This window comes from Lagenorhynchus albirostris, chromosome 2, assembly GCF_949774975.1.
Source record: "Lagenorhynchus albirostris chromosome 2, mLagAlb1.1, whole genome shotgun sequence".
NCBI lineage: Eukaryota > Metazoa > Chordata > Mammalia > Artiodactyla > Delphinidae > Lagenorhynchus > Lagenorhynchus albirostris.
This window is the reverse complement of record NC_083096.1, coordinates 173,150,957-173,176,679: the sequence shown is the minus strand read 5'-3', so window position 1 is coordinate 173,176,679 and position 25,723 is coordinate 173,150,957. Positions and strand designations below refer to the sequence as shown.

Sequence of the window (25,723 nt, the reverse complement as noted above, 5' to 3'; positions counted from 1 at the left end):
AAGATGGCAGCCATGTCCTGCCTCCCGTCCGCCGCGCGTGGGAGGGTGTCGCTCCAGGACCTTGTTTCAGACATGTGAGCCCCCCCATCAATTAAACCATCAATGTCTCTGTTGCTATAACTCCAGGCTCTTTCTTCGGTCTTGAGGCTGGGCTAGGACAGGGCTGGCAGGCCTATGGGGTGCAGCCCAGCACCCGCCAAGACGCTGCTGGGATGGTCTGGTTTAGCTATCGCGCTGGTTTACCTGTAGGAAGCAGTGGTTCTGGAACCCACAAGAGTGGGTGCAAAGCCCGGTACCCCTACTTACCAGCTCTGTGGGACCTTGAATAAGACATTTCCTCTTTCTGAGCCTCAGTTTCCTCATCTGCAAAAGAAGAATTGCAGCATCAGCCTTGAGGATTGTTGGGTAGACGGGAGATGGCCAAAGGATTTAGAAGTGACAGCTGTTGTCATTTTCCCCACAACTAGGGTGACACCCAGAGCTGTGAGCCAGGACTGCGGGATTGGGCTGGTGGGGATGGAGTGTCTGCTGAACCCCACATTGTGATGTTTTGGAGAGGTGTGGTAGCTGGAGTCAGATAGACCTAGAATCCATTGCTCACTTGCTGTGTGACCTTAGGTGGTCTACTTACCTCTCTGTGCCTAAGTTCATCATGTGAAAAAAAGGGGATCTTGAAAGCAGCCATTCTACAGAGTTCTTACAAGAGTAAATGGGGTCATACATGAAGAGCACAGGGACTGGCATATCCCTCAGTAAAGGGGGATTTACTGCCCAGTAAAGGGGGCTGGCTTTATCATTGGGGGCCATGCGGGAGGAATGGGGTGAAAAACCATTGTGAGCGTGAATGTGAGATACGGTGAGGGACTCTGCATTTCATCCGAGGGAAGGGGCTCAGGTCCCTCCCTGCTGTGTTGGGAATCCCAGCCCGCTGTGTCTCTGCTGACATATTGTGTAGGTGAACAGAACCATCCTGGTGAAGTCTTTGAGGTCCCAGAAGTTGCTTGTTTCCAGGAGAAAACCTAGGAAACCCATTTGGCTTCATCTCTTGGGTGATCTTAACCCAAGGCCACAGGGTAGGGGGGAAGGAGCAGATTCTGGATTTAAATCCCCACTCCTCTACTCTCCCACTGTGTGACCTTGGGCAAGTCACTTAACCTCTCTGGATCTGCTTCTGTATTCATAAAACTGGACAAAACCCCCTTCCTTGCAGGATTCTCTGGAGGCCGAGCACACAGTGGGCCTCTGTAAAGGGGAGTGATTTGTGCAGTCTCCACGCAGGGCGAGGGAGTAGGTGTTAATGAACGCTGGGGCTGGTCCAAAAATCCAGTCTATAAAACTCCTGCCTGCAGCTTCTGGTGCGTTGCTAATGGGAGTTTATGTGAAGGACACAGCAGGATAAGGGCCCATTGTTTCCAGTGGGGACGGTTTTATGACTCTTAGAAAGCGTCTTTCATCTGGGAGACCAGGGAGCTTATGGAACCTCCCAGCCCTGGGCGGTGAAACTGGGGGATGCTGAAGGTTTCTGGGGCTGGTGCCAGGCTGCAGTCACTGCCAGGCCCTCCTGCTGACAGGGGCTAAGGCCTCCCTGGAGTGTCACTGCAGCGTCAGGCTGGCAGCCGCTGTGCCTCCCTTTCCCCAGGCCTAGGACCTTCTCTCCTGGAGACCTTCTGTCTGGTCCCCAGTGCCCAGCCTGGTCTGCTCGGCAAGGCTGGAGGCTCACTGGGTCTGCCGGGTTCCCTTTCTGCTGCCCCTCCTCAGCGGCCAGTGCCATATCCTCTTCATTCTTACGGCAGCTTCTAGAACAGGCTTTGGACTCTGTCTGCTGTCAGCTGACCGGCAACTCTCATTGCTTGGGAGGCTTGCCTGGCACCCTGAGCCCTGGGTGGGGGCAGTAACCTGATGCCAGGAAGAGAAGACCTTGTCTCTCTGTCCTTTCTGGCTCCTTGGCCAGGTCCCAGGCAGAGAAACCCAACCTCCCCTTGGCTCCACAGGCAGCCCCAAGTCCTCTGCCTGCTTATCCCCAGCGGAGGCTGCAGCTACCCCGAGGAGTAGGTGAGGCTGGCTTCCTAGTGTAGACTGGGCTGGCGCACGGGGCCGGTGGGCATGGGCTGATGGGCAGAGGATCTTAACATGTTTGCAGCTGCCTCTGATGGCCCAGGCTGCGACTTTTCCCTTTTCCGTTTCATCTTTTCCATTGGGGGAGATACAGAGAGACTAGAGCGGGATGTTTGGATACATGAATTGGTCCCAGAATCCCCCCTCACCCTGCGCCAAGATGGTAGCCATGGGCAGTGGGTACCACTCTCCTTTGATCATATGAATAAAAATCCACTCAGGTGAGTGCAGTGAAGGGGGGTTGTCTCTGTAGGGACACAACAGTTCACTCAGATGGACATTCAAGGCTAGGACAGAATAGCATTGTGCCTCAGTTTCCTCATCTGTAAAACAGGGATAAAAGTACCTACTTTATAGGGTTGCTGGGAGGATTCAATGAATTAATACATGAAAGTGATTAAACAGAGCCCAGTGCAGAGTGTTATGGAAGAATCTGCTATAATTATTGCTAGGGCTAGGTGACCTCTGCCTCACTGTCTTTTTCTCCCACTTTACTTTTGCTGTTGTTGTTGTTTCTCTGTGGCGTTTCTGATACCCCAGAACCTCAGCTTGAACTTGGCTGTGGTTTGTTGCAGCACGATTGCCAGCTCTGGCTCGGCACCATCTTTCAGGTTCGGCGTCCGTGGTCATTTGACTGACTCAGCCTCTCAGCTCTCCAATGCCAAATTCTTGAGTGAGACGAGCTGATGGGCCCCGTGTCGGTCAGATGTTCACCCTGTTGTCCAATCAAGCGCGCTGGGGAATAGGTTGCTGTCACGGCACAGGGAGGTGCACGCGTCCTGGCACGTCCAGTCCAGCCTCTTCAGAGGCTCTACCAGAGCGGCAGAACGGTGAACAGCGGTTCGGTGCTATTTCTGCCAATCCACAGGAGCGTTCCGTGTTTCTAAGTGTTCAGGACAAGTTTTCAGAACTCCTGCTGCTGGTACTTGGAGGCTGTGTGGCTCACAAAGTATTGGTCCATTTAAAATTTGAAATAGTTGCCAATATGAAACATCAGGGGATTTCCTATGGAAATCTGGATTTCTAGCTTCTCTTGGGAAAAACAATACGAAAGCTTCATAGTGCACAGGGACTCACCTTCCAGAACTGGGTGGTGACTGCCCCTTTTATCTGGGGCAGTGCTTTCCAGGCCTCCAACCTTGAGACATAGTGTCTGTGGTCATGTTCAACCTGCTTCTCCCATTTTCATCTCCTACCTGACCCCCTAGGACCTGGAATTTGCTACCTTACTCGATATGCTGGCTCTTACCTAGGGAAGGGAACTGCGTAAAGAACAAGAAAAATTATGTAGCTTTTCAAAAAATTTTTTTAAAATATTTATTTATTTATTTGTCTGCGCTGGGTCTTAGTTGCGGCAGGAGGGATCTTTTGTTGCAGCATGCGGAATCTTTAATTGCGGCATGTGGGATCTAGTTCCCTGACCAGGGATTGAACCCGGGCCCCCTGCATTGGGGGAACGGAGTCTTAGCCACTGGACCACCAGGGAAGTCCCTCAAAATTTTTGAATATATACATGCGCCCAGTTCTGTGTTAAATAGTCCACAAATATTACCTCATTTAATCCTCTAAACAACCTCATAAGGTAGGTATTATTACTTTCACCTATACTGTATAGATCGTTGAAACTGAGGCTCAGAGAATTAAGCAACTTGCTCTATATTAGCACGGGCCATCTGACTTTAGAAACGACTTCAAGCTTACAGAAAAGCTGCAAGTACAATACGACTTTCCCTCTGAGGCATTTGAAAGGAAACCGCTGATGTGACGTTCCTTCTCTTTGGATATGTATTATGTGTTTCCTACAAACAAGGACATGCTCCTATACAACCATGATACAACCATCAAAGTCAGGAAATTCACATCATACATTGCTACCACCTAATCCTCACACCCTCTTCAAGTTTTGCAGATGGTCCCCATAATGTCCTTTACAGGCGTAGGATGGAGTTCAGACCACATGCTGCATCTGGTTGTCGAGTCTCTTTGGTTTCCTTCAATCTGGAAAAGCGCCTTGGTCTTTCCTGGATTTTTGTGACCTTGGCACTTTAGAAGACATTTAGAGGAGCGTCCCTCAATTGGGGTTTGTTTGATGTTCACTTGTGATGATGTGCGTTGTGCATATCTGGCAGGAAGATCATGAAGTGATATTGTGTCTTTCTCAGCAAATCACATCAGGAGACTCATGATGTCAAAATGTCCCCCAGCTGGTCATGGTCACCCAATCCGACCACTTGGGTGAGAAGGTAACTGCCAAGTTTCTCCACTGTAAAGTTGCTCTTTCCCCCTTTGTGGTTAGTAAGTATTTTGTGAGGAAGTACTTTGAGACTCTGCGAATAGCATTCCTAGCTTTCAATTTATTAATTTACTCATTTACATCGGTATAGACTCTTGGAAATTCTGGCCCAGCAATATGTTTCAGGCACAGCTTGTGCCTCCTCTGGAATCAGCCATTTCTCCAAGGAGCTCTGGTTCCTTTTAACAGAGAATGGTATTGGCTGCACCGCGTGGCATGCAGGATCTTAGGTCCCCGACCAGGGATCGAACCCATGCCCCCTGCAGTGGAAGCGCGGAGTCTTAACCGCTGGACCACCAGGGAAGTCTCAGAGAATGGTATTTAGAAACCATGATCTGACTGCTAAGTGTGTTCATTGTCATTGGGTGTCCCTGTTCCCAGGCCCTTTTGGTGGACAGAGCCATGAGAGAGCTATGAGCTCACACCCAAATCTCCAATTCCAGTCCAACACCACAGGGTTCCTTCTACTTTTCTCCCTTTTCATATTTGTATTCCCTTCTCCAACACTGTTTGGAGTTTGAACTCTTTTTTTTTTTTTTTTTTTTTTTTTTTTTTTTTTTGGAGTTTGAACTCTTGACAACCACTATACTAGCCTGCCTCTCATCAATAATACTTATGATCATTTATGATAATATAGTATCAAATAGCATATTTATCTAATTTTGTTGTTGAGATGTTGAAAAATCTCTGTGAGACTATATTAGTCTTCTATCCCTTCAAAATCCTATGGGATAGAAGAGGGCAAAAGGATTATTGCTCTTTTACAGGCATTGGGACCAAGTGGAAGAGGTTGGATGCTGTTCTCAGGGTCCTATGGAGAGCGTGGGGTGCAGAGCCCTGTCCTGTGTCTGTGTCCAGCCCACTGGACAAGAGTGTCCATCCCCCCCAATGGCTGTTTTGGGAGAACTCTGAGACTACATCCCCAAGAGAAAGAGCTGCTCAGACTGTCCTCTCCCTTACACCAAGGCCCGTAAAGTGGTAGCTCAGAAAATCAAGTTTCCTTCTTCACCTGAGCCCCCCAAACCACCTCTAGCTGTGTGTTTCCGCACACATGGCAGGTCCTGAGTTATGAGGAAACTGGGAGGTGGTGGGGAGCTTGCTCAGTGCAGGCCAGCTGCCTTCCAATTGCCCGTCCTACTGAACAGGGACAGCAGTGTTACTAAAAGAGAGTTTCATTTTGGTAAGACAGATTATGTCGTCCGCATTCATAATCAAAATGCGATCCAGCCTCTCTTAGATAAGAACCTGTTCATGACTGGTTTGACGATGCAGGAAATAATAAGGACTAGCTGCTTTCTGCACACTCTCCATTGATACTGCCTGTGCAGGGGTGGTGTCTGGACTTGGGAAGTCCACTTTCCCATCTACCCTCTTCCTTTTTTTTTTTTTTTGCGATACGCGGGCCTCTTACTGTTGTGGTCTCTCCCGTTGCGGAGCACAGGCTCGGGACGTGCAGGCTCAGCGGCCATGGCTCACGGGCCCAGCTGCTCCGCGGCATGTGGGATCTTCCCGGACCGGGGCATGAACCCGTGTCCCCTGCATCGGCAGGCGGACTCTCAACCACTGTGCCACCAGGGAAGCTCTACCCTCTTCCATTTTGATCTACTACAAGCCTGGGCCGACGGAAGCAGGGCCAGGCTGGGAGGCAGAGGCAGAAGCCCTGGGTTCCCATCCTCACTTTGCAACCAGCTTTCTAGGCAGCCTTGGCTAAGTCACTTAGCCTCTCTGACCAATGGGAAATACTGCCACGCCCTCCCTCCCTCCCCCCCTCTTTCCCAGGTCAGCAGTAGAGACCAGGGAGAACAGAGTCCCAGTCCCATCCAGATGTATCATCCATGATTATGCTTACACAATAGATCCCGCCCCACCAGAATGCTCAGCGAGTGGGAAATTCTGGTTAATTGAATGTTCTGGGACATGGAAACGTTCCCAGAAATCCCTTTTGTTCCTTTTGTGGCTATTGAAACCCATTTGTTCAACTATTTAGCAAATATTTGTCTCGTGCTTATGCTCCATCAGGCTCTGTCCCAGGTGCTGGGAATTCCAGCATGAATGAGATAGCAGAGTCCCAGCTCCCAGTTCGGGGGAAGGCATGGGGCGAATACCCTACACAACACGGTAGGATGGGTGCACGGAGGAGGGGACCGTAGGATGCTATGGGAGCCCAGGAGCCCAGTCTTGGGTCACTAGAGAACAGATCCTTGAGATGGTGTTTTCTATGTGCAGAGCATCAAAAAGCCACAGTGTCTGGGGGATGGAGCAGTAATGGCGTTTCAGGCAGAGGGAACGGCATAGGCAAAGACCCAGTGAAACGCATCGTACATTCAGTCGTGCTGTGGAGCTTAGCATGTGAGGCTGGGCAGGCGAGAGAGAAGGGGTGTATGCGTGTCAGGAGAGCAAGAATGCAGGAGAATTGGGCTGGGCTGGGGCCTGGCCTGACCTAGAAGGTGAGGGCTGCAGGCTCATTTGTTCTCGAGTATGTGTTTCCTGATGTGCTTTTTTTTTTTTTCTCATACAGTATAGGTAGAATGTAGATGGAAAATGAAATGAAAACACTAATTCACAGAGGAGGGGCCTCAAGGTCAAATGGATGACACAGGACTGGGAGGAATGGTGACAAGTGGAAGGACACGGCTTGTTCTAAGGGGCCACCACCGCTCCTTGGGGCCTATAGAGTGTGGCCATGGGGGCCTGGCATTACCAGATCGTCAGATTTGTTAAGAGAAGCCAGCAGTCTGGCAATGAATGGATGGGAAATCTCTCAATTGTTAAATGTTGGTAGCTAATTAACAATAATAAAATCACTGCGGGCAAAACAAAATGCTTCTGCAGGCTCTGTTTGTCCTGTGAGCTGGTAGTTTGCAACCCTGGATCCAGAAGTTTCTATCGATAAGGGTTTGAGGGTGTCCACTCGGTATGCCCCTAACTTGTGCTGGGCTCTGGGGGCACAATGGGGGCCTGAGGTATGGCCGCTGCCCTCAAGCTGGAGACGGTTCGAGTCATTACATGCCCAGAATCAGCTAACAGAAACAAAAGCGCTAACAGAAGCAACTAACCAAAGCATGAAGTGCTGTAGAGCTCAGAGGGAGAGGTGGTTGGGGAACAGAGGCCATGTGGGGGAGCTTCCTGGAGATTCTGGGCCTTCTGATCATTCTGCGAGGGAGGGCAGACCTTAGTGCAACCAAACAGGGGGCAGGCATTCCAGACTGGAGGACTCAGGAGGGCTCAGGCCCAGGAGGGAAACAACTATAGCCAGGGAGGGGGGCTGGAAGAGATCTGAAAGGCTGCAAATGCAGGTCCAGGGACTTGTACTGTTTCTATGCCAGCAGCACCCGCATATCTAAATTCTGGTCCAAGGCTTAATACCGTGAGCCCCGAGGTCACTGGATAGACATCTGAAGATGTTCTTGCTGCTTTCCTGCCATTCCAGAAACTTTCCTCCCTGCTGTCATGGCCATTGTTTATTCTTCCCTGGAATGGACAATCCAGCAGGGCAGGGGCCTTGCCTGTTTTGTTCACTGATGTCTCTTGCGTACCTAGAATGATGTCTGGAACATAGTAAGTGCTCAGCAAATATTTACTGGCTGTACAGTGTGAGCCCAGGGTTGCCCTAGGCTCGGGGGTTAGGATGACTTTATGAACAACTCTTAGGACAAGCTCTATGGGGCTTATGTTCTTGTGTGGAGATGGACAAGAAAAAAGCAAACCTATCAATGAATAAGATGATTTCAGAGAGCGTGGACTGGTGTGGCTTGTCTTGCTGCACTGTAGTGGCCTGTTATCCCTGACTCCTCCTAGCCTAGGAGAGCCGAGGGGGCAGGGCCAGGGTCTGTCTGGTTCCTTGTTTCATTCCTAGCCCCTGAGGCTGGTGCCTGCCAAACAGGGAGTAGTTAAAAGAAAAAATGTTTTTGCTGGCTGTGGGAAAGAACGAACACAGGCCAACACAGACTCCAGGCTACATACACCTGTGCCCTTTGGAGGCAGAACTCTTTATCAAGCCAGGAGTAATTGCTGATAAGCCTGAGTGTGAATTTCTTTGCATATAGGGAGGTAGCAGGGCAGTGTTTAATAACAACAGGGATCATCTTAATTAATGAGCTGATAACTGTAATTAATTGCATCATATCCAGAGGCCCTCTTTGGAATTCTGAGAGGGAGTAACTAGGGTTTGGTAGCTTTGAGTACTGGGAGCGAGGGGCATGCTAGGATCTCGGTTCCACCGCTTCCTTGCTGGGTGGGCTTTGGCAAGTTACAGCTCTGAGCCTCCGTTTCCTCATCAAGAAAATGGAGCTACATGGCAGGGTGGTTGCTAGTTCAAAGCCCTCAATGCCTGCAGCTGCCAGGATTATGGTTCCTGAGGTTATTATGGGAAACCAGGGTGCAGGGCTGATGTAATGCGTCAGGAGGGTTCTCTGCGGCAGGGGCTCGGTGGGGGCCCATCGCAGGTCTGGGTTTTCCTACGGGACGAACCCAGGCATCCCTCACCCTTCTGGGTAGCCCTGGGCAAGCTCCTCTAAGTGAGGGAGAAGCAAGCAGCCGGCGCGGGGCCGGGGACGTTTCCAAGGGAGAAGCGGGGAAGGGGGAGGGGACACGGGGGTGGGGATGAAGGAGTGAGGAGCCCTGTGAGACGTGGAGGGTCTTGCCCCAGCCCCTGCGGGCGTCGGTTTCCCCACCCGTGTGGCGAGAGGCTGGGTGGGCGGGCGGGAGGGAAGCCCTCCTCCGGCCGCGGGGTGGGGGGCGGTTGGGGGAGCTCCCGGCCTTCCGGGGGTCGCCGGGCGCGGCGGTCTGGCCAGCAGGGGTTAAGCGGTGACTTCAGCCGCGGCGAGCAGGCCGGCGGGCCGGGCTGGCAGGAGGGCGGGGGCGGCGCCGCGTTGCGTTGTGCGCCGCGGCTGGACCAGGCCGCTCGGCAGCGGCGGCGGCGGCGGGCGCACCCCGGACCGGGCCGTGACCTCGCGGGCTGCGCGCGGCGCGGCCATTGGCTCGGGCGGCGGCGGGCCGGGCGGCTGGGGCGCGGGGCTGGGCCGGCCCGGCCATGGGCGCCCGCGGCCGCCGGGGCAGCTGAGGTGCGGGGCGGCCGCCGGCGCCTTTGTGAGCGGCGCGGACAACAAAGGCGCGGCCGAGCGGCCGGAGCCGGTGAGTGCGGCCCGCAGGGCGCGGGGCCGGGCGGGGGGCTCCGCGATCCCCGAGACCCCGCCAGGGTGTCCGTGTGGCTCCGGGTTTCTCCGGGGCCGTGGGCGTCCCTGTGCGAGTGTCGCCGAGTCCAGGGTCTCCGTCTCCCGCGTGGTCCTGGTCTCCGCTCGTGCGTGATTCTTGTGTCCCCGATTCTCCGGGGGAGAGTCTCTCCCGGAGCCCGGGTCTCCTCCGTGTGCCCGGTTGTGTATGCGACTGTGTATCTCAGTGTCTCTGGGGGTGAGGTCCCAGAGCTGGGGTTTCCTCTCTGTGTGTATGTATGTCCTGTGACATTGGAGCGATTGTATTACTAGTGTGTGTGTGTGTGTGTGTGTGTGTGTGTGTGTCCCCTCCCCCCATGGGAGACTCTGTGTCCCTTGGGTGTCCCATCCCTCTGCATGACTCCTGTCTGGCTTTTGTGCATCTGTGTGTGTGTGTGTGTGTGTGTGTGTGTGTGTGTGTGTGAGACCTCAGCAGGTCTGGCAGGGACAGTTTGGAAATCCCCCCACCCCCACCCTGGGCTTCACTTTCCCTTTGGTTCACCCAGGCCTTCAGGTCCTGCTGTCACTGTGGTTCAGCTCCCCCCTGCACTGACCTGAGGGTCCCTGGGATTAAGTGGAGTCAGGGATGCTCTTCTCGCCTCTGCTCTGGGCCCACCTCTCCCACCCTGGACCCCTGCCCAGAGACTGGACGGGGGCGGCCTCCTGGAGGAGGGGAGTGTGGGAGGAGAGGATTCCCTGGTCAGCCGGAAGGCCAAGGCCACAGAACCCGGTCAGGCCTGGACACTCCTGGAGACAGAAAAGTGTGTCCGGGACAGGCTCTGTGAAGATGAAGACCAGCCTCCGGGGGTGGTCTTTGAGAGGAAGGCCAGGCCTGATGTAGGGGAGTCTGGGGAGAGTTCTTTCTCCCTCTTCCACGTTGGGGTCCTGGGGCAGGGGGTCAGGAAGCTTCCTTTAGCCTTGAGAGCCTGAGGACCCTGCCTCGGGCCACAGCGGGGAGGTGGTAGGGGTGGGCCGCCCTGCGCACGGGCTCTGGAGCTAAGACTTTGCCTCAAAGGCCTTGGCCTTCTGGAGGGCTTCAGTCCGGGGAAGTCATGCTCTGCCTGCTGAAGCCCCATCTGTTCCTCCTCGGATGCTGGGGAGAGAGGACAGGTCGTGCAGGCTTATTAGCATGCTCAGCTCTTCTCTGCAGCATCCATCCGTCCCTCTGTCTGTCCACCCAGCGCTATGCCCCACAGTGTCCAGGCCTCGGGTATATAAACTAGAAAGGAGGGCACAGTCTGGAAATCTCCGAGCTCCCTGTGGCTGGGTTAAAACTTCTCGGGATGGAGCTCTTCTTCTGGCTTGTGAGGCCTCGGGTTGTGCCTGCGTCTTTCTTACTTTGCTGCATCACACTTGCCTTTCCGAGTTCCCCTGCTCCTTCCTCTTCTACCAGAGAGCCGTTGCCTTAGCTGGTCCCATCCTTCCCCTCTTCGCTTCTCACTCAGGGATCTCCTCCTCTCTGGGCAGCCAGGCTGGCTCCAGGATTCCTGTTCGTGATGCTCTTGGAGCCCTCACTGCGGTCGGGGTGGGTTTTGACCCCACCCAGCGGACTATGAGCCTTCGAGAGCAGGGACCGTGTCTGTCGTGATCACCAGCGCCTGACACACAGTAGGTGCTCAGTAAATGGTTGCTGGTGATGTGGATGCCCTGGAACTAATGGATCCTAAATTGTCCTGTTTCACAGGTTAGCTTTGAAGGAGTCTGGGGAGGGGGAAACTTGGTGGACTTCTTGGGACCCAGGTACCAGGTTCGTTTAAGAGGAAGACCTACTGTTATTTAAATAAATAGTAAATTAACAGATAAATCAACAGTAAATTAAAAGCTCTTTATGGAACCCGGTATGTGCCAGGTGCTGGGCTAGCTGGTGCATATATGTCATCTGCATATGTATGTATGATAATAGTAGCTTAGATTTATGTTGCTCTTTCATGTCTGCTGTCTTTTTGTTTCTACAACCACCCTGATAATTAGGCAGTGAAGATGGGCTCATACCCATTTTACAGATGAGGAAGATGAAGCACCGCATTTAAGTGAATGCCGAAGGTCACAGTCAGTGAAGGACTCAAGCCTGGGTCTCCCTGACCGCCCAGTCCTTGCTTTCTTCTGCGAGCTTGTCTTTAGTATCTTTGGCTTCTCATCTGCTATCCTTGCCCTCAAGTCCAGGAAAGGCAGTCAAACTCATAAACAGCGGAGTAGGCCAAAGTTCTCTTTCCTCCCCCACTGTGCTGCCTGGGCCTCAGCTCAGCTCCTTTCTTGCCATGTGTCCCTGAAGAGTTCCTTGGTCTCTCTTTGCCTCAATGGAGGGCATTTGAGTAGCCTTCCTTTGGGGTCCTAGTCTAATGAGCTCCCAGGAGTGACCCGTCCTCGCATAGCCTGTGCCCGGCCCCAGGCAGTGGTGTGCTGGAGTCTGTACTGAAGAATGATATCTGATTGATAAATTTTAGGCGTTTTGCGAGTTGGCTGTTAACCTGCAAGTTTATAGTATGTAAGCTGGCTGTAGTATATACATTTACAATTAAATAAATTATACCAAAAACAAGGGTAATAAGTACTCAGAATACAGTACTTCCTGATTATTTCACTGTTTTTCACAGTTACCTATGTATTTGTGATTATTTATATCTTTTGTGTGTGTGTGTGTATATATATATATAGATAGATCCTTTTATATGTGTGTGTATGTGTGCTTGTATATACATATATATACACACATACAGATCTTCCTCAACTTCTGATGGGTCCTGATAAACCCACTGTTAGTTGAAAATATTGTAAGTTGAAAATACCGTAAGTCGAGGGCCTTCCCTGGTGGTCCAGTAGTTAGGACCCGGCGCTTTCACTGCTAGGGCCCGGGGTTCAGTCCCTGGTTGGGGAACTAGGATCCGGCAAGCCGTGAGGTGCGGCCAATAAATAAATAGATAATAAATAAAATGTTAAAAAAAGAAAATCTCATAAGAGGAAACTGCGTTTAATACACCTAAGCTACTGAACATCATAGCTTGGCCTTGCCTGCATTGAACGTGCTCAGAACACTCCCATTAGCCTACAGTCGGGCAAAATCACCTAACACAAAGCCTATTTTATAATAAAGTATTGAATATCTCACGCAATTTATTGAACACTGTACTGAAAGTGAGAAACAGAATGGCTGTCTGGGTGCACAATGGTTGTAAGCGTATCGGCTGTTTCCCCTGGTGACTGCGTGGCTGGCTGGGAGCTGCAGCTCGCTGCGCTGCCCTGCATCACGAGAGTGTTGTACTGCATGTCACCAGCCCGGGAAAAGATCCAAATTCAAAATTCCAAGTACAGTTTCCACTGAATGCGTATCGCTTTCGCACCATCATAAAGTTGAAAAATTGTTAAGTCGAACCTTAACAATTTTTGTAAATTGTAAGTCAGGGATGTAATGTACATACGGGTGCGCTCCTGCCCGTCTCTTCCCAACTCCGTTCAGCGGGCTCACCTTGTAGCTCAAAGTGGCCACAGTGAGAGCATTTATACCACAGAAATTGGAAAACGATGCAGGTGTCCCAGTTCTCCCCCCTGTGGAGAACCAGCTGTTAAACATTTTACCAGCACAGCGTGGGGATCTAGCAGTGAGCTCCCTGAGCACAGCCCCTCTCTGGAGCTTGCCTTCTCATGCGACAAAACTCCAGGGCTGGTTCAGGGTCATCCCAGTGAGAGTGGCGGCTGCTGGGCTGGGTCTGCTATGATGGTAGGGTTATAAGTGGCCCTCAAATGAGCTCTCCACTCCAGAAACTGAGTTATCTTCCCATGCACCAAGAAGAGGGGACGTGGGATGAGGATAAGTTTCAGTTAATTGCGAACCTGCTTTGCCATTGACTGAAAAACCACACTCAAGATGACTCAGGTATCTGGGAGGCAAAGTGGCTGGGGTGCCTGAGGAGAGACTGGACGACTCAAATAGCTCGGGGCTGGTGAAGGTGTGATGGCTGGGACTCGGGTGGCTAGAGCTGTCTGGGGGTGGCTTAGGCAACAGTGGACAGGACCCATCCATATGGATTCAGGGGCAGAGTAGAGTCAGACTGTTGATGGGCAGGCTGTAGCTCTTGTACAGTCTGAGAGCCCTGGTTGGGAGAGGGGCATGAGCACAGTTACATACAGCGGGAGTGTGTGCAGAGTGTAGCAGAAGAATGGATGGGGAGAGGGCAAGGGTCTGGGTGGAAGGAACAGCATGTGCAAAGGCCTGGAGGCATGAGCTGTTGGAAGTTCAGTCTGGCTCAGGTGTCAGGTGAACCAGGAGTCTGCAGAGCTGGTGGCAGAGCAGGGGAAGTCCTGAACCTTTCTCAAGTCAGAGCACACAGCATTATCTGGGTAGCAGCAAAGGAACGCTGCCAGACCTCTTCTGCCAGGGGCATCGTGCTCTGTGGATCACCCCCTCCCCTGAAAATCTTTAAGTTTTCTGGGTAGTTTCTTGTTATCCTCAAGCTTGCTGCTGCTCCAGCCCTAGCATCTGTGGCTGGTGGATTCATAAAAAAATTTCCATTTTAATATCAGGCCAAAAAAATACAGAATTGGGAAGGTGGGTCTGCTGCCCTCCCTCCACCCCAAAGATAAAAGTAACGGTTATTTATGTTATCCAGTATTTTGATCACCTCTGCTACTTCTGCCCTTCATTTAGGCAGATAATTGGGAGCTTGTTTGTTTAAAGACAACTCATGTTACTTTAATGCCTCTATGTGGCAGACATTTTTCATGCATCAATTCATTTAATTCCCACACTGATCCTGCAGGTGGGTACTATTATCCCATCTTATAGATAAAGAAACTGAGTCTTAAAGAGGTTGAGTGACTTTCCCAAGGCCACAGTATAAGTGGCAGGATTCGAACCAGGTGGGCCCTGAGCTCTTTCTACAGTCCCCCTTTGTTCTGTTTTCCCCTTTGCCCTTTGAGGAGGGGAGGAAGAGAAGATTCGACACATGTCTGGAATCTCAAAACACTCAGCCCTTCTTCGTTGGAAGTGAATGCGTGTTTTCTCTCGCATATAGCTGGGTTCCTCGCCCTGTGGTTGAGGGTCAAGGCCTAGAATAGAACTCGGTGCCCAGGTGGACCGCTAGTCCTGGTGTCCGGAAAGTGCTCGTATAACGGCTTGTGTTTATGGAGAGCGCTAACTGACGGAGTGGCAGGCGCATTGGCGGGGGCGGCGGCGGGGCTCGCCGGAGTTTGGTCCTCGGCAGTCCTGACGAGTGGGCTGTGTCATCAGCTCCGTTCTACAGCTCAGGTAAGTTATCTTGCCTGCCCAGAGACACGTAGCGCGGAGGGGCGAAAGCAGCACTGCTCGACCTTGTTCTGTTTGCCCAGAGCCCCGGCTCTCAACCCCGTGTCCTGGAACTGTGCCACCCGTTCCAGGGCCTGGCCTCTCCGTGCCTCTGACAGCCCCTGGCAGCGGGTTCCCCATGCCGTGGGAACTCGGGGCGGGCAATCCATCGCTTGGCCAGCAGTGCAGGTTGTGCCCATCCCTTTGTCAGAGGCTGGTGCCGAGCCAAGAGCTTTACCTTTTCCTGACCTGTGCCAAGCGGCTCATCTTCCCACTGACCTGTTGGGAGGGTGGCCTTGGCCCCGGCCTCACCACCACCTCGTTGCAGGGACATCGCCAGTCCGGGGCAGTGCAGGTGGCTTGGGGCGACCCCTGTCCATGACTGCACATCGGGCCTGAGGCGAGGTGGCATTTCTGGGTCTGGAGCCCCTCCTACTTGAGAGCCTGGCCTCTGCAGGACCCCCCTCCCAGCGGCTGCCTGATTAGTATGCATCCCTGAATTCCAGCCCTGAGCACGCGAGGCGGGAACCAGCTCCCATCACTGTCCTCTTCATTGTTTGAAGTGGGCAGACTTGGAGCGAGCTTTAAAACTACGGGCTTTTTATTCAATTTCCCTAGAAAAACTGTGGTTTAAATGAAGTAGCGGAATAACCGTCTCTGGAAATCGAAGAAAAACATTCTGGAACCCTGACATTACCCAGAACCTTTGAATTTCTTTTAAAATAAGCGTTTATTTTACTTTAAATTATGCGTGTATTATGTGACTATTGAAGAAAACTTGGAATATACAGGGAGAAGAAAATTAAAATCCCCCTTGTTGGGCTTCCCTGGTGGCGCAGTGGTTGAGAGTCCGCCTGCCGATGCAGGGGACACGGGTTTGTGCCCCGGTCTGGGAGGATCCCACATGCCGCGGAGCGGCTGGGCCCGTGAGCCATGGCCGCTGAGCCTGCGCGTCCGGAGCCTGTGCTCCGCAACGGGAGAGGCCACAACAGTGAGAGGCCCGTGTACCGCAAAAAAAAAAAAAAAAAAAGAATCCCCCTTGTTGCGCCACCTGAAGACAACCTGTCTCAGTCTTGCAGTGTATAACGTTTATTCAGCGATTCATCTAATCATTTGGCAAGTACCAATTTAGGGCCCACAAAGGGCTGGGTCTGTGCTGGGCGTGAAGTGGGCACAGGGAAATGGTACCCTGCTTCCTGCTGGACCTCTTTCTTTTTCTTTTCTTTTTTTTGGCTGCACCACGTGGCAGGTGGGATCTTAGTTCCCTGACCAGGGATTGAACCTGTGCCCCCTGCAGTGGAAGCGCAGAGTCTTAACCACAACGGCCAGGGAAGTCCCTGCTGGGCCTCTTTCTATGCTGGACTTTGGGTAACTCACTTGGCCCCTCTGTATCTCAGTTTTCTCATCTGTAAAAAGGGCATAATACAAGTACACTGCTCAGGACAGTGCCTGGCCCACTGTCCTGGCAGAATTGGTGGTTCTTACCACAGTGACCAGGCCAATTGTAAGTAGCCTTGCCCTTGTGGATCATATGTGATGGTGGAGGAGACAAAAGCCAGACAAACGAGTTAAAGTAACCACATGTCATGGAATTAGTCCTGCCAAGGAGACAACCTAATGTGATAGGATGGGAATAGCAGGGGCTGGGGGGAGGCTGTTGGGAGAGGAGGGGGTGTATGTGGGGGTTAGTGGTGCAGAATTTGTCAGCTGGAGGTGGTGAGGAGGGCCTCTCTGAGGAGAGGCATTTAAGCTGAGTCCCAAATGACGAGGGAGGACCCCCCTCCCCCTCCCCATGCAAAGAGCAGACGGAAACGTGTTCCAGGCAGGCGCACAGCACATGCAAAGGCCCTGAGGTCAGAATGATCTTGGCTGGTTTGAACAGGAGAAAGCCCAGGGCTTGCAGCAGCCGAGGCGAGGAGGGCAGTATGAGGAGGTGCTGTGGAGGGCCGTGTGGATCCAGGCAGGCAGTTAGGATGGCTAATCCAGGCGCAGCAGAAAGGCAGCCGCAGTTTCTTTTTAGTTTCCTGTAAATACCTTTATTCATGAAATACAATCCCAAGATTCCAGCTGTAAATAACTCTGGAAAGAAATTTATGTTCTTTTCAGATAATTCATTTAGAAATAACTGAGTGCCTATGACGGGGAAGCACTGGAGTGGACACTGGAGGGTGAGGGATGGACTCATAGATGAGAAAGGCGAGGCCTCGCCAGCAGGTGCCCGGTGACTGCGTGCCTGCATGCCGTCCCGCTGACCCCTCCCGCAGCCTGCTGGAGCCTGTGGGCCCCGACTCACCTCAGGAAGGGACCCTCTGGCTGCAGGAGGAGAACCGGCTGTGGGCACCCGGGTGGACTTGGGCCCGGAGGAAAGGCTCGGGTGGCTCGGGGATGAGAGGCGGCCATGGAGCTGGAGAGAAGACTTAGAGAAAGAATCGGCTGGAATTGCTGGTGGATTGGTCACAGGGGCTGAGGGAAAGAGAGGAATGAAGAGGAGCCAAGACTTCTAGAATCTTCTTTTGAGTGTCTGGGTGGGTGGTGGTGTCATTACAAACAGGTGGTTCAGAGGGGGTTGAGAGCATGTTTTTGGAGAATCCAGGGATCCAGCTGGGGACAGGTTCACGTTGAGAGGCTGGCTTAGAAGTCCACGGGAGAGGTGGGGGCCCCTTGGCTGGCTGTCATTAGCATATAGATGGCGCAGGTGGGACCACCCAGAGGCCAGGTGGAGGAGGAGGATCCAGGAGAGGAGGCCGAGGAGGGGCAGCCAGGGTGCTAGGAGGAGAAGGGAGGGAGAGTGGGGTCTCTGGGAAGCCACCACGCCACGCCACGCCACGCCATGCCACAACACACCCCACCCCACCATGCCACGCCACGCCACACTGCGCCACGCCGTGCCATGCCATGCCACGCCGTGCCACACCCACCTCACCATGCCACACCATGCCATGCCACGCCACGCCCCACCATGCCATGCCCCACCATGCCCCCATGCCATGCCATGCCACACCAAGCCACGCTACACCATGCCATGCCGCACCACACCACACCATGCCATGCCATGCCACACCAAGCCACGCTACACCATGCCATGCCGCACCACGCCATGCCACGCCATGCCACACCACACCCCCACCATGCCACGCCACACCACACCATGCTACACCACGCCACACCCACCCACCATGCCACACCACGCCATGCCACATGCCCCACCATGCCATGCTACGCCACACCACGCCACACCATGCCACGCCATGCCGCACCATGCCATGCCATGCCACGCCAAGCCACGCTACACCATGCCATGCCACACCATGCCATGCCACGCCACGCCACGGGGCCTGTTGCAGAAGAGAGCTGGTGGGCCACAGGGCTGCAGGCCGTTGAGAGTGGAAGTAAGACCAGACAGAAACACAGAGGCAGTTTGGGCCTTTATAAGGGCACTTTTGGAGGAGGGATGGGGCTGGAATCTGCAGTGGGAGTGGCTGGGACGGGAGGGGAGCAAGGAGAGACAGCGTGTGCAGACAGCGCTGAGATGTTGGCCAGGCAAAGGGGGGTTGGATAAAGATGTCTCGGGTGGAGGGGAAGTGGGGAGACCCAGGAGAGTGGTTTGTGCGGGTGGCCAGGACTGCTCCTAGAGGGGACAAGACACAGGGGGCAGCTACGGGAGCCGGATCTTTAGGCAAATGAGAGAGGGTGGTACCCGGTGTGATGATGTGGGAGTTGCGGTGGGGGGAAGGCATTGGCCCTTGATGGAGCCAGGATGCTCTTAGGAAATGGGAGAAGATGGGATAGATTTGGATTATACATGAGGAAAAGTTGGGGACAGTCCCATCTGATGGCCTCATGTTTCTCAATGAAACCTGGACCAGAGGACGGTGAAGTAAGGGCCCCCCAAGACTGCTCCCCCCAGGAGAGGTCATTCTGCCGCCACTAAAGGAACAGGCAGAGATGGCTGGGTCCCCTCAATGACGGAAGCAGCCTCAGCCCGCCTTTGTATAGACAGAAAGGATCAGAGAGGCCAGTGGTTGGTCTGAGATGGCACAGAGGGGCTGAGCCCTCATTCCCGACTCAGTCGGGCTCGCGTTCTCCGGGGCACTGGGCTGCTGGGGTGTGGGTCCCGTGCCAGCAGACGGGGGCAGCCTCCAAGCCAGTTGGGAGGGTGGTGTCAAGGCCACTCGGACCCTGCGGCAGGAGCTCAGCACCCCGTGTCACGCCCGTCCCCCACTTTTCTTCCCCAGAGGTCAAGTGCAAGGAACTCACCTCTTCATGCCAGGCACTGAGCTGAGCACTCTGGGAGGATTAGCTCACTGAGTCCTCGCGGTAAGTGAGGTGCGGGTGCTGTTATTGTCCTCCCTCTACAGCAGGGAGAAGGGTCCCGAGAGATGAAATACCACCCAGCAAGCCTGTGCCAGCCACAAAAGGGGGGTGAGGGTCCGCAGCCAGCGAGTCCGGCTGCTGCTCCCACGCATGCCCGTTTTGCAGAGGAGGACGCCACAGCTCGTGGGTTCGTTAATTTGTTCTCAGTTGCTCGTCCTCGCATTCCTCTCCTCCCAGCATATATTTACTGGACACCCCCTGGGAGCTGGGTACTGGGCTAGGAGCTAAGGATGAGTGAAGTATGGTGACCACCTATCTGGGGTTGGGGGAGCAGGCAGGTAACCGATGGAGGGAGGGGAGAGTGCCTGACCCAGGCACAGGGGCTCACCGGAGCTTCCCAGGGAGTGCTGGAGGAAGCAGCCTAGAGGCAGAGTTGGTTCTGGGAGAGGGAAGCGTCCCAGGTGTGTACAGAGGCTGGAGGTGAGCGCAGAGTAGGACCCTGCAAGGTCAGGAGGGGTGCGGTCAGGAACGCCACTTGAGAACTCTGTCCGTCTCGCTAGGAGCTTGCACTTTATCTTGACCATGGGAGCCGTTCAGTTGTTTCTAGCTGGGGGCGGGGGGGGGGCATGATCAGCGTGGTCAGAACTTTTTGTCCTGGTGGGGGCTGAGTTGGAAGGGACAGGAGACATCAGGGAGACATTTAGAGGCTGTTGCAGGCCCTCTGATTCCTAGGTTGTTCTGTGAACTCTTGCTGCTTTCTTCGTGCTTCCCAAACTCTGCTCACTTCTCTTGTCTAAAAAGGTTCCCGAGACTCAGAGAGGTTAAGCAACTTGCCTGAGGTCACGCAGCATAACACGGCATCCAGGCTTCTGCTGGTTTCTTGAGTGAAACAACCAGGGTCTCAAAGGTGGAAGCAGGTGGCAAGTAACCTCTGCGAGGGGCTCACAGGAGGCTCCAGTGGACCGTCACCACCTGCAGGTCCTCCTGTGCCTTTAAATGTCCTTTTGCCGGTCTCAGAGGCTGGGTGGGACTTCTGGGAGGGAGGAGCTGGGCTGCTACTGGGAACTGCCTTCCCAGGAGCTGGGGCCATGTTTAAGCAGTTTCCTGGGGAACTGGCTTCCTCCCCAGTGAGTGATGAGAAAACTCTCTGGGGCTGGGCCAGGTCATGGGAGGCCAGCAAGGGTGGTGGTCTCCTCTGGGGAGGATGGCTGTATTGTACCGATGCCAGGCAGAGACCTCCTTCTCGGGGGGGGGGGGCTGGAAGAGATGGGGAGCGGTTCCCACAGCCCTGTTCCTGTGAGTCCCGTCACTTTGGGCAGGTGTCTTGCCCCTCTGGAGTCTTGGTTACCTCATCTGTGAGGGAGGGATAATATTAAACGTGCTCCCGAGGGATTGAAAAAATAACCGGTGTTGTTCACTGAGGGCCTCGAGTGTGCCAGGCAGCATACATTATCTTCTTCCGGTTCATGTGGCAACCTTTGAGGTATGTCGGGTTATCTTCATTTTACAGATGGGGCAGCCGAGGAACAGAGAGGGTAATTCGCCTGAAGTCACACAACTTGTAAGTGAAAGAACTTGAACACTGATCCACCTGACTCTGGAGCCCTCCTTTGAAACCCCTTTGGTCCCTGTCAAACTTCCTTGGCAAATCACCTGATAGAATCTTCTGGGGCTCCAGCTTTCTGGCCACCCCACTTTGGGGCACCCCAATCTAGACCAACCCCATAAGTTTTATCACGAGGCCTTGGAGCCCCAGTGGGCCTAAGCCCCTTGCTCATCATCTCACAGCCACTTGGAGCAGACTTGGGACAAGAATCCCAGCGTCCCAGGGATACTGGCCTTCTGCTCTTTCGCTGCCCCAGGGCCCCAGAAAGACCACCGGACTGGGAGCCTGGCACCTGGGTTCTAATCCCACCTCTTCCTCAAACCAGCCAGGAAGGCTTGGGCAACATTTCATCCTGCCTCTAACTTCACCCTAAGCCTCAGTTTCCTCTTCTGCAAAATGAGCAGGTGGAGAATCTAGGGTCTCTACCAATTCTAGTAACCCATGAGTATAGGATTTCAGATTTCTGGGAGTCTGCAAGAGTCAAACATCGGCCACTTTTTTCTACTTCCTGTCCTCTGTTGCCTGGGGAGCAGGGGGAGATTGAATTGAGAAAACAACTCAGAGAGCCCTCTAGTTAGATAGCAGCTTATGATCTAAGCATTGATGGAGCGCCCTGTGTGCTAGGCACTGAGCTGGCCGCTTTGCGTATAACTGAATGGTGTGCTCACCAGGGAGGTGGGTATTATTAGCTACGTTGCAGGTGTGGAAACTGAGGCATAAAGAGGTTAGCTAACTCTGCCGAGGGCCAGGCTATACAGTTACCTTTATATGAGAACTGGACTTAAAAGCCCAGAGGCGGTGCTAAGGGTCTGTGCGGGCTCCGTCCTGCCTCGTGGCCCATTGTATGGAGCTCTTGGTAAAACCGGCTCTCTGGGACCCCAGATGGAAAAATTCACCCTATCCATCCACCCTTGAGCAATGGTGATTGGGGTCCAATCTGGAAACACTCAACGGATGAGTCACAGGGAGGATGATGAAGGGATGATGGCAGGGAGAGCCAAACAGTACTTAGTCCGCCGTCGGCCAGAGCTCAGCCTAGCCTGGCAGCCCGGACACAGAGCGCAGGCCACGGCTGTTTATGGAGTCGAGGATTTGGGACAGGGAGAGGCTGTGGCTGATGGGGAGGGAGATGGGAGCTGAGGGTAGGACAGTGGGGTCGGACTCTTGTCTAGAGCTGGAAGGGCCTTCTGGGATTATCTACTCCAAGCTCCTAGTTTTATGTATGGGACATCTTAGTCTGGAGAAGGGTCATAACTTGCCCCAGGTCACACAGCCAGTGACAGCAGACCCGAGAACAGAAGAGGATTTGGGAAGCTGTATCCTCAGCTTCCTTCTGGCCACAGTCATGGGGATGACTTCCTGCCAGGCCCTGCTGCTGCCCGCCCTCGCTCCCTTCCATCAGAAGATCAAGAGTAAGAACGGTGATAGTAAACAGAGGAATCATCTCGCCGAGTATAAGCATGGTGGTCGCCAGTGTGGACTCTGGAGGCAGGCTGTCTTGCTCGAGCCTTACCGTCCCCCCACCCCCTTCCTCGCCCTGTGACTCTGGGAAGGGCATGTAATTCCTCTCAGCCTCCAACTTTCTTCATCTGTATCATGATTCAAGCAGATGCTGAAATTGCAGGACTTTTCCATGCCTTTAACATCTAGAAGGGCAACTTCTACCCTGGTTCTTCCATGGTCTTTGACCACTGAACACCTTTTTTTGCACTGAGTATTTATTAGCGTATTGCAGGACACAGGTATTTCCCCAGATGTGCAGACTGAGGAACACTGATGTCGGTGGTTCCTCAGGACTATTTAAACATTTGAACTCAGGCACTGTGGACTGATCGTAGAGTTCTGGGGAGACATCCCTACTGAGCTGTGGCATTCAGCACCCTCACCAGTCTCCTTGGGGTGCATAACCGACCAGACTGTTTCTGCTCATTCCATTCTCTGATGCCTCCTCCTTCCTGGAGCACGAGTTGCTTTATCACCATACGTGGTGGAAACAGAAGGAGCCTTCCCTGATTGGAGCCACCCTGTCTTCCTGGGACAGCAAGCCTGGCTGAGATGTCCAGGGCCGGCAGCTGCTGCCCTGCTGCCAGGCTCACCTGGGAGCAGGCTTGGAGGATGCGAGGCAGGGCGGTCTGGGACCGTGGGGTGAGTCTGGGGCATGGCCACCTGGCTTCTAGGTTGGCTCTGCCACTCACTCTTTTATAACCTTGGGCAAGACACAGCCCTCTCTGGGCCTCAGTTTCCACATCTGTAAGATAAGAGGCTAGGTGTAGTGATTTGTTGGTTCCCTTTGGGGCTGATGTTCTGAGGAATGGGCACATTTGTTACCTTTTGGCCTCATACCCTCATTCGTTTGCTGGGTTCTTGGAGTCATCCAAGATATCCCCCTATTTTTTTTTTTTTTGGCTACACCACACAGCTTGCGGGATCTCAGTTCCCCATTCCCCAATCAGGGATTGAGCCTGGGCCACGGCAGTGAAAGCCCCGAATCGTAACCATTAGGCCACCAGGGAACTCCCAAGATGTCCTGACAGGAGCTTTTCTTTCTCAGGAGGTTAGGTGTGCATGAAGGTGCCAGATACAAGCAGGTGCTCCGAGCACCCTTGGGAACTGGGAGCCAGTAATTCTTTTAAGTTAGCGTATGCCAGCATTGCCCCGACAGCCTGCAAAGAATGCAGACTCCCGGGCCTCACCCCTAGAGATTCTAAGTTTGTAGGTTGGGGTTGGACCTTAGAGTCTACATTTTTTTTTTTTTTTTTTGCGGTACGCGGGCCTCTCACTGTTGTGGTCTCTCCCGTTGCGGAGCACAGGCTCTGGACGCGCAGACTCAGCGGCCATGGCTCACGGGCCCAGCCGCTCCGCGGCATGTGGGATCTTCCCGGACCGGGGCATGAACCCGTGTCCCCTGCATCGGCAGGCGGACTCTCAACCACTGCGCCACCAGGGAAGCCCAGAGTCTACATTTTTAAAAAGCCTCCCCTTCATTCAGGTTGTTGTGGAGTCAGTAGTTCAAGGGCCACACTTTGCAAAAGGCCCTTAGACTCTCTTTGAGCCAAAAAAGGCTTAGGAGAGTGACAACCTGCCAGGTTTGGTGATGACTCTGTGTGACCCTGTTCCGAGCGGCCCTCATCTGTGGTCACAGCCTTCAGTAGCTGGTTACTCTTCTTGCCAACAAACTAGTGTTTCCCAAACCTGACTGATTATTAGAATCACCAGGAAGCTTTTGAACGAAATACGAATTCTTGACTCTCACCCTTAGTGATTCTAAGCCAGGAGATGTTGGCTGCGACAGGAAATCTCCATGTTTAAAAAGCTCCCTAGGTCTTTGGTTCATTTGTTTGTCGTTCACTCATGCAGTGGTCTAGGCCCAGGGGAAGGCGTTGAGGACTTAATTGTTAGACCAGATGCAGTCTCGGACATTATGTCACCTATGCTACAACCTGGTGAAGGAGACAGACAGTGATCACATAGGGATGCCCAGCCAGTTTGGGGAAATATGTCTAGAAAATGGTTGGGTCAGATTAAATACCTGGGCAAAGCTGGGCTTCCTGGTAAATTCCAGATTGAAGTAGAGCCCTGAGCCCAGTGGCCTTTGGTCACTGCTTATGGACACCCGTCATTTTTTCATTCACTTATTCTTTTATTCATCCATCCATCCATCTATTCATTCATCCACCCATCTATCCATCTATCCGTTCATCCATCAATCGATCCACCCATCCATCTATCCACACATCCACCCATCTCTCCATCCATCCATGTATCCACTAATCCACCCACTTACCTAACCATCCATCCACCCATCCACACATCACTCTTGAATCTCTACCGTGTGTTGAAGGCTGCACTAGGTACTGGAGAGACAGAAATGAAAAGCCTTGTCCCTACCCTCAAGGAGCTCACAGTCTAGTGGGTGGAGGGGTCAGAAAGCAAAGCAAATGATTCCAGTCCAGAGTGTTAGTTGCTCAGAGGGGCGAGTGGCTGGTTCTCCCAGTGGGCCTCATGGAAGATTTCCCTGAAGCTGGCTTGTGTTAAGGCTCAAAATGTAGGTGGGAGGGTCCCAGGCAGATAACGTAGGGCATGGCTTCCAGGCCAAGGAAGGGTCCTGCCCTGGGGAGCGCAGGTCATTGTGGCTGGGCAGGTGGGAGCACCTCTTCTGCTCCTGGAGCTCAGGCTCTGTCTTTTGTTTTCCATGTTTGTTTCTCCATGAGGCCTGGTCCACAGTAGGTGCTCAGCAAACATTCATCGTTGGTGAGTGGGGAGGTGTGGGGTGATCTGGAAGAAGGGATGGCCTTGTGGGCCACACTGAGGAGCCTGTGGCTCTGTGGGCCCTGGGCAGGGTGCAGGTGGGGAATGACACCATCGCCTGGGCTCCCTTGGCTGGGGGAAGGGGGAGAATGGAGATGACCAAGGGGGCCCCCCAGCTCTCACCTTTGTCGGCCTCCTGGGCCTTCAGTTCTCTCCTTGAGCGGATCAGAGCCATTGCCTCTGTGAAAACTTGTTGAGCCCATGGCTCTTTTCCTGGAGTGGGTCTCTCCTGCAACCCAAGGGCTCTGCCTCTGTTGGTAGATGAGGAGGGCAGGGTGCTCTGGGGAGGTGAGTAGATGCAAGGGTGGGTGGCTAAGAGCCTTGGCCTCTGGCATCAGTCTGTTTTTTTAAAAAATTAATTAATTAATTAATTAATTATTGGCTGCATTGGGTCTTCGTTGCTGCGCGCAGGCTTTCTCTAGTTGCAGCGAGTGGGGGCTACTCTTCTTTGCAATGAGTGGGCTTCTTATGGCAGTGGCTTCTCTTGTTGCAGAGCACAGGCTCTAGGCACGCGGGCTTCAGTAGTTGTGGCTCACGGGGTTAGTAGATGTGGCGCACGGGCTTAGTTGCTCCACGGCATGTGGGATCTTCCACGGACC

The 25,723-nt window shown here is 53.4% G+C and overlaps 2 protein-coding genes across 10 annotated transcripts in view; one reads left to right on the top strand and one right to left on the bottom strand.

Moving 5' to 3' along the window:
- ARHGEF10L (Rho guanine nucleotide exchange factor 10 like) overlaps nt 1–25,723 on the top strand; it is a 161,731-nt gene that overhangs the window by 6,226 nt on the left and 129,782 nt on the right. For 4 of the 9 annotated variants that reach the window (XR_009539080.1, XM_060141277.1, XM_060141282.1 and 1 more), the window contains exon 1: nt 9,425–9,541. The exons of 2 other annotated variants lie outside the window; for them this stretch is intronic. The gene's annotated coding sequence lies outside the window, so the exon portion shown is untranslated. Of the gene's footprint in view, nt 1–9,424; nt 9,542–19,131; nt 19,214–20,011; nt 20,189–20,749; nt 20,772–25,723 lie in introns of those variants that run through there. 3 more of the 9 variants (XM_060141273.1, XM_060141274.1, XM_060141272.1) reach the window with 3 other exon arrangements.
- Nucleotides 9,208–25,299, bottom strand: LOC132515601 (sterile alpha motif domain-containing protein 1-like). The gene is made up of 3 exons (XM_060141966.1): nt 25,248–25,299; nt 10,627–10,711; nt 9,208–9,811 (listed from the first exon to the last, which is right to left on the bottom strand). Exons 1-3 carry the CDS (start codon nt 25,297–25,299, stop codon nt 9,208–9,210), a joined length of 741 nt encoding a protein of 246 aa, XP_059997949.1.

Coding starts and splice junctions, on each gene's coding strand:
- LOC132515601 (XM_060141966.1), bottom strand. CDS start 25,299: ATGGCTCTGATCCGCTCAAGGAGAGAACTGAAGGCCCAGGAGGCCGAC. Junction 10,712..25,247: donor GGCCCAGGAGGCCGACAAAG/GTGAGAGCTGGG, acceptor CTCTCTCCCCAG/CATCCGAGGAGGAACAGATG. Junction 9,812..10,626: donor AGAAGGCCAAGGCCTTTGAG/GCAAAGTCTTAG, acceptor CCTCACCCCCAG/AGACACTGAGATACACAGTC.